We start from the raw sequence: 8,187 nt of genomic DNA, 5'->3' as shown, positions 1-8,187 counted from the left end.
TGGCATTTCCCATTTTGCAGGCACAAACAAACTTTGACCTCGGTTTAAGTCAGGGTAAGAGGAAGCTGCAATCAAATTCAGTGGTCCTAGTTCTTACCCTATAGGAGGAGTTCTTGAACGAATGGACAAACAGACGCATAGACAGACGGCTGCCCTCTAAAAATAGATGAGATAGATTAGATTATGTGAGAGACTGAAACCAAAGATGACTGATTGTTTGCACATAGAAAATACAGCTCACTAATATCACCGTCTATATCTGGAGAGCGTCTCTTTGACAAATCCACTTAGATGCGGCGCTGCAGCTTTCAAAATGAATCACGTCTGCTTTTAACACCCCACAGCTGTTTCCTTCAGGAGGATTCACTAACTTGAAGTTGGGAAACAAAATAAACAAGAAAATCACTGCTTAGGAATTTTTAATAGCTCTCTTAACTGCTGACTGTTTTCTGCAGTGCCCTGGTTGATCATTAGTAGCAGTAGGCTGGCCTTGGTCTATTTCTGGAAAAGACGTGTCCACATTATAAAACCCAGCCCACAGGATTGGCCTGACACTGATGGAAGCTGTGGAGTGAGGCTCAAGACTAGCTCTTAACATCCCTTTCACCCATATATAGCCTTTGCTCTCACCAATGCTGGAAAAAAACATCCTTGTGCCCCTAGCTGCACATCTTACACCAGCAGATAAAACCACTCACAGTGTTCGATTTAACAGGGACCCATCCATCCAAGTCCAATTCCTTGCAGGGGATGTAACAGTGAGTCCAAGCCAGACCTCGTTTGTGTCTTTGGAATTTGTTTTAATGAAAATCTGTAAAGGACAGGGAAGAATGAACTGATGGGGGAAAGAGGGTTCAGTGGTTAGGGTGTTCACCAGATGCTCTGGGAGCTGGGTTGAGTTCCCCACTGCAGATGGGGCAAAATGAAGGCTTTGCTAGTATGTTTGTGATGTATGGGGGCCATGCTATTCGTGAAGTGGCAGAGCGCAGGTTCTGTACTATTGTTCCCTTTAACTTTTCATTTCCTTGCTTTTTAGCATGTGCAGATGTGTACAGTGGAACCCTGCACAAACACACAGCACTGTGGCTGTCTGTTTTTACTAGTGATGCTCATAGCCCTGAAGGCAAGAGTTATTTACCATCTCAGCCTGGTCCCGGATCACCGGCAGTCGGGAGCCCCTCCTTGAACAGTTATTGCAGCTCTCGTTCCAGGAAGCTTTGCCTTTAGACACCCAGTAGCACTTGTCCCGGTGCAGCAGCCAGTCTGGGGGGCAGAGCTTGCACCCTGGTCCTTCTGGAGGGGAAAATGGAAATGCGTCATGAAGCTGAAAGTTCTGAACTTCACTGAACTTGTGCACAGGCCCAATAGTCAATTTGCAGCTGCAGGCCAGGAAGGAGGGTGCTGGTGTGATTTGCAAGCTGTGAGTAACAGCACTGACCTGTGAAGGTCAGGCTCAGCTGGAATTCTCCTTCACTCCCTCCCCTCAGCAGCGGCAGGGTTCCTGTGCCCCACTGAGCAGCCATTGCAGTTTGCACTCCAGGTGGGGCAGGTAACACAGCCTGTGCAAAGCTAAAGGAACTTCATTTAGGTCACAAAGTCAAAGTTGGAAATGCCACGTTCATGGCTTCCCATGCGGCTGTCACTCAGCCTGACTGTGGGTTCTTCCTGTGCAGTGAATGTTTGTTTGGGGACCCATCATGGACATGGGCACCAGATCAGCCTGCACACTGAATGAGGCAGCAGCCATAGGGGGAAAAAACGGTAGGTAACCATGCAATAGAGACGGTATCATAAGGTGCACACAAATGGGGGCTGGATTATGGTTGTGTGGGTAACTAAAACTGGCATTTCCTAACTTTCAGGAGCTTGGCTTTGTAACCTTCCTGTTCCCTTAATGCAGGGGTGTGTTTCAAGTGTTAGTTTCTTTAAAAAACAAACAAACAAACATATAAAGCAATTCTGATACACGCAGGAGGAACAACTGCCCCATCCTGAACCAGCAGCAGGGTTTGGACCTGGCTCAGCACCACACGAACTGCTACCACTCAGGGCTAGTGGATGACATGGAAAATCTGTCATCATGAGAGGACATGGGTGCTCAGTGGGAGCCCAGCCACCTCTGTCTTCCTCCCCAGTAGGAGCTTCTGCCCCATGTGGTGTCCCTGGAGGTGACAAACCACTGGGGCCATGTACTGGCAGGGTTAGTGAGTTCTATGGGTTCTTGATGCAACAGCACCAGGAATATTCCTGGCCCAGAGGCTTAGCTCCAGCAAAGTTTAGGACTGTGTCTCACTCTGGCCTCACATGCATCCCCCATCACCACCTGCAACCCCTGAGAGATTTAAAATGGCCCCAGGAGTCCCTGCCACCTGCAGCACAGCTGGACTAAAGCAGCTTCCTGCCAGCTCTGGCACCATGCACAGCTGCCAGCATGTCCCTGTGGCTCCTGGGTGGAAAGGAAGTTGTGTCTCCACACATTGCCCCTCCCCTGGACACCCCTATGGCCAATGGGAGCTAATGGGGTGGTGCCTGTGGGGAAAAGTGCATGGAGAGCTCTGAGACTTCCCCTGCGTAGGAGCTGGGGCCAGAGGGAGGTCCCCTAGGTAAGTGCCGTATTCCTCCTGCACCCCTACCCCATCACAGAACCTGTAATCCTAACCCCCTCCTCCCCCCACAAATCCTCTACCCAGCTCAGAGCCTACACCCAGCATCCAAATTCCCACCCAGAACCTTAGGCATGTGTGTGGGAGGGACTTTGAGCGGGGGAGGGGTGCAGGCATTCTGGACCCCACCAAAATTTCTACAAACTTGCTGTCCCTATGTGCTGGGTGAGGGAGAACATGGCCCAGATCTCTCCCCCTCCCCCACCTTTATAGGTAGCTCCCAGTGCAGGGTGAGCTGCCACACCAGGGTGAACCCAGCATTTCTGACTGTTCTTGCTGTTATCGGTGTCCTGCTACAGAGTCTTCCTGAGCATCAGAAGCCAGAGGGGAAATGGTGACTCTTCCTGGAATACATTTCCTGGGCCAAAGCAAATGTGTTTCTCCAGCCTCAGGGCTCCCCTACCCTGTATTTCCAAGGCCTGCTTCTAATAATGGAAGTGTGAAAGCTTCTCAAAGGTGCCACAGGACCTGTTTACAATGGGAGAAGCAGAGAAACTAAACAGGAGTCGCTGCCAGCTGCCCTAAGTATTTTGTAGCAATAGGGTATTTATCATGTAACCCACACACCTTCCCGTGTAGTGGCACTGAGACCACTAAAAGATTCATGAGTCTGCTCTACAGACTCAGCTAAGGCCTTGTGGCTTTTAGCTCATGTGGTAGAATCTCATACCTCTAATTTCAGAAGTCCCAGGTTTGATCCCACCCACCAATCTCGTTTTATTGCAGTAGCTTGTATCATTACCCTGTGTGACCAGTAGGCAGTTCTGCACTGCAAGGCGCAGCTGAGAGGAGGAGGTGAGGTACCTGCTGAGTTGCTGGAAGATGATTCACACACAAATTGTTTCAAGCGGGACTGAAAATCTGTCAGGCCAGGGCTGCCGTTGGATTGAGGGATGAGTCTCTCCCCGGTACTGTTGTTCTCCAGGCAATTCAGAGACCCTCTGTGCTGAAAAACTTCAGAACAGCATCAGCATAAATGGCAGCTACTGCTCAGGGATCAGCCACCCATCCCATACTGCAGCTTTCACATTCAGAACTGGGCCGGGGAGATAGAACATGAGAGAAGATAAGAGAGACTGTTGCATTTATTGCACAGTGATGGGTGTCTCCCACTCTGCCCTGCACACTGATGACAGTGAAACTCTAAGAGAGGAATCACAGGGGGCTCACGTATCAAGCTCTAACATTGTCCTGCCCATGTCATATTGTTCCCATTTTGGTGCTAGTGACGTGTCTGGGATTTTATTCACAAGAGCGTTGGAATCAGAAATGCAGGAGATGGGGAAATGTCAGGGTGTAGCATTTGGCACAAATTAATTTGGAGATGCTTACCCCAAATGCCTGTCAGAATCATAGATGCCACCTGGACGAGGAACCAAGCTGCTCCCAGCCGCAGAGTGAGCCGATGCCAGCAAGGGCACGGAGGATGATCTGTAAGAAGCAGAGTCTGGTGGAAGGTCTTCAGCACATAGAGCAAGGACTAACGGACGTGCCTGTGCAGCACCTGCCAATGGACATTTATATTCCTCCTGACATACCAGGAATAGTTTAAAGCCTGTCAATTAAGAGCTACATCATGCTGAGGGCACCCTGGTGATGAAAGAGAAAAATACTGCCAAAGTGAAGAAAATACTAACAAATTCCTACTGTCAATTATGTCACAACATGGTTCTAGCCTTTTTAGGGTGTGTCTAGACTACAGAGTTTAGTCAACAAAAGTGGACTTTTGTCAACAAAAGTATACCTGCATCTACACTGCCTCTGAGTTCTGTCGACATAACATCGACAGAACTCAGCAGTTTTGTTTACGGCTGTAAACCTCATTCTACGAGGAATAACGCCTTCTGTTGAAAAAGTTTTGTCGACAGAAGGCGTTATTACATTTACACTGTCCTTTGCGTCTACACTGCCATGTCGACAAAGTGGCTCGCTTTGTCGACGAAACTGGATGTAGTCTAGATGCTCTTTGTCAACAGAAGCTTTGTCAACAGTATCTGTCGACAAAACTTCTGTTGACAAAAGCCTGTCGTCTAGACATACCCGAAGAGTGGAGTGTATCTGACCATGTTACATAGCAAGGCTTTGCTTCAGCCCCTTTTAAGTGCAGTTCCCTATGGTCTTTTCATTATAATCTAACAATCCTTCTAATGACTGCCTTTTACTATTCTCATCTGCTTCTTTCCTTACAAATCCATGCTGGCTGTTACCTATCAACTTATTATCTTCCAGATATTTGCAGATGAATTCCTTAATTATTTGCTTCATTATCATTCCTGGCACAGAAGTTAAGCTGACTTAACTGAATGAGGTTTGCAGTATTTTTGCAGTGGTTTGTAGTTTCCTGGCTTGTTCTGATTTCCCTTCTTATAGATGGGCATTATATTGCCCTTTTCCAGTCTTCTGGAATCTCTCCCAACTTCCATGACTTTTCAATGATGGTAGCTAAAGGCTCGGATACCTCCTCTATCAGCTCACGTATTCTAGGATGCATTTCATCAGGTCCTGGTGACTTGAAGACGTCTAACTTTTCTAAGTAACCTTTAACTTGTTCTTTTCCTATTTTAACTTCTAAACCAACCCCATTTCCTCTAGCATTTACTATGTAAGGCATCCCCTCATCACCAAACTTCTTGATGAAAACTGAAACAAAGATGTCGTTAAGCACCTCTGCCATTTCCAAGTTTCCTGTTGTTGTAATTGTGTGACAATATACCTAGCACTTTGGATGGGATTGCTCTGGGGGTGGCTAACCCACGCGACGCTGCTATTTTTAGTACACTAGGTCATATAAGCTACCGCGGATATATCTACCCAAGCTGAACTCACTTCTTTAGCCCAGGTGTAGACGTACAGCAAAATTCTGCCACACCCCATTAGCTCCAAGTTTTGTCTGGCAACTTGAAACAAGTTGGAGCCCAGTTATATACTCCCAGACACCCAGAACTGCCATCATAGGATATGCAAAACCCTTTCAACTTCAGCTTCTACTGCCTATTGCCTCCTGGCCCTAGGAGTGGAGATTAATATCTATGGGTATGTCTACACTACCACCTAGTTTGAACTAGGGTGGTAATGTAGGCAATCGGAGTTGCAAATGAAGCCCGGGATTTGAATTTCCCAGGCTTCATTAGCATATTGCCGGCCGATGCCATTTTTAAACGTCCGCTAGTGCGGACTCCGTGCCGCGTGTAGCCGCGGGTATGGAGTCCACACTAGCAGACATTTAAAAATGGCACCGGACGGCAATATGCTAATGAAGCCCAGGAAATTCAAATCCCGGGCTTCATTTGCAACTCCAGTTGCCTACATTACCACCCTCGTTCGAACTAGGTTGGTAGTGTAGACATACCCTTTGGGACCTGTTTGTATTGCACTGTGAAAAGTTTCATTCCAGGACGTGACCATGAGGCATTCACTGGTGTCTGATTTTATAGCTCTGAGATCGGAGGGATGCTTCTGTAGGAGAACTGAACCAGAAGACCCAAATATAGAAAGGAGAAAAGGCTCTGAAGAGCTGTATATTACAGCACTCACAGGGGAGAAGATAACCAGCTCAGTTCTAGATGGAGTTTGAGCACAGTTCTTGCTCCTGTACAGATACAGTAAATCCAGAGTGACTGACATAATTCATCTAGTGACATTCTTCAGCTTTGAAGCCTCATGACCAACCTCCTTTCCAGATCAGGAGTATATTAAACACCAGTCTAGCACTGAACCTTGTGCCAGCCTCCTGCTAAGTTATTGTTACAATGAAACTGACCACTAAGTCCTACTACTTCTTTCCTGTCTCCTGCAAGTCTCAATTCCCAGCTAGTAGTTTCTGAATACCAGCGGCTTGTCTATGCAGGGAAATTGACCAGATGGTTTTTCCCAAATAGCTCTCTATATGCTCTATTCCAATTAAAATCACTTTATTCCAGAATAAGCAGTGCACTTTCAAAGCAGAGTAATTATTTCTGAAAAAAAATCACTTTTAAAATCACTGTCCTGGTCAATTTATCCATATATACGAGTCCTTATTTTCCTTAATAACTTCTTGTGAGGGACTTTATCAAAAGCTCTTTGAAAGTCAGGAGGCTGGTGCAGTCGTGTGAGAATAAGTGTATCTGTATTATGAGCACTTGGAATTACACTGGCATATTGTGACTCCAAAATCTAATGTTTCCTTCCTTTTTTGTTTACACATGGGTGCTATAGTGCCCCATTAATTTGATCAACTCTACCACCTGTTATGTCCGGGGTTCTGCCTCCATTCCAATTCACCGGCTTGTTGCTTTGATACTTCTCGCATTTGTGGACAGACTTTTACAAGTTTCACTTTTAACCATCAGCCTGTTTTTATTTAACTCTTTTGATGCCCATTTGCATCATTTACATTTTTGATCTTTTCCTGCACAGCCTCCCAAGTAGCATCCCTGTATGTCCTGTCTTTTATTGGATCTTGCACCCCTGATATTACTAACATCCCCAATGGACAGATGTCTCACCTTAGAGAAGGCTCCTCCACACTCGTTAGCATTCCCCCAGCTTCTACCGTAAATAATCATCCCAACTCCTACTTACTACATGTGCCAAAAGTCTGCTCCCACTCTAGTTAAGGCAGAGTCCAGCATTTCTGTGCAATCTCTCTTCCACCAGATAGCCCCACCCTCACTTTGTTACCTCTAGCCAACGCCCCCTGCAGTTCTCTGTGCCGTTACTCGCATGTCACATTGGCACATCCAGAATTCCCATTCACAAGAGATATTTCCCCGTGCCCTATCCCTGCAAGGTACCATGTAAAGGCAGAGTCGGGAATGGACTCCCAGAGAGACAGTGAGTCACTTACCTTGGGTCTCAGGTTGACGTGAGCACTCTGCTGTTCTCACCTTTGGGCGAAGGTGTAATGACGTATAACCCTCTTCGTCTTCCATTAGCCAGGCTTTTCCTGGCTGTGAATCCTTTTCAGCAGGTACTCAGAGGAGGGAACAGAACAGCTAGTGACTGACCGCCAGGCTCTGCAGCTCAGGGCTCACCTCCCAAAGCAGCACAGACCCTCCCCATGAGAAACCACAGGAAGTGCAGGCTCTGAAGTGACACCCAACTCTTCCGCCTTCCCCACACATGTCTGAGCCCATCACTAGACCCTGCTAGCTTCTCTGCTGACAGTGCTTAAACTGGGTTTGAAAAGAAAATGCATTGTACCTGCCAAGGGTTGCCGGAAGGAGGGGGGAACAGTTATCGGGAACAGGGTAAATGGGGTTGGGTGGTAGAGAAAGGGAGAGAACTGGAGGAGGGCACAAGTAAGGGAGAAGAGATGAGGTATAGAGGAGTGGGACAACGGAAGGGAGGGCAAAAGGGTGAGTGGCAGGAAGTTGGGAAAGAATAAGGGAGGAGCATTTACCACCCCCAAGTTCTCTCCTGTCATGGGTTTGCCAGGATCTGGAGGGAGCTGTTCCCTCGGAGAAGAAAAGGTCGCTCTCCCTACTCTCTGTGTGCACCAAGATTGGGGGGTTTCTCCCTCCTCTCCTGTGAGCTAGGATCC

At 47.4% G+C, this 8,187-nt stretch overlaps 1 protein-coding gene across 1 annotated transcript; it reads right to left on the bottom strand.

The window, feature by feature from the left end:
* Window positions 1–643: 643 nt before the first annotated feature.
* On the bottom strand, window positions 644–7,576 carry LOC142823082 (killer cell lectin-like receptor subfamily B member 1B allele C). The gene is made up of 6 exons (XM_075913372.1): window positions 7,492–7,576; window positions 5,242–5,303; window positions 3,996–4,143; window positions 3,468–3,617; window positions 1,139–1,293; window positions 644–811 (listed from the first exon to the last, which is right to left on the bottom strand). Exons 1-6 carry the CDS (start codon window positions 7,574–7,576, stop codon window positions 695–697), a joined length of 717 nt encoding a protein of 238 aa, XP_075769487.1. The 3' UTR covers window positions 644–694.
* Window positions 7,577–8,187: the final 611 nt, after the last annotated feature.

Source organism: Pelodiscus sinensis, chromosome 32 (assembly GCF_049634645.1).
Source record: "Pelodiscus sinensis isolate JC-2024 chromosome 32, ASM4963464v1, whole genome shotgun sequence".
In the NCBI taxonomy this organism is placed as follows: Eukaryota; Metazoa; Chordata; order Testudines; family Trionychidae; genus Pelodiscus; species Pelodiscus sinensis.
The sequence above is the reverse complement of the archived record's forward strand: the minus strand, read 5'-3'. Positions and strand labels throughout refer to the sequence as shown.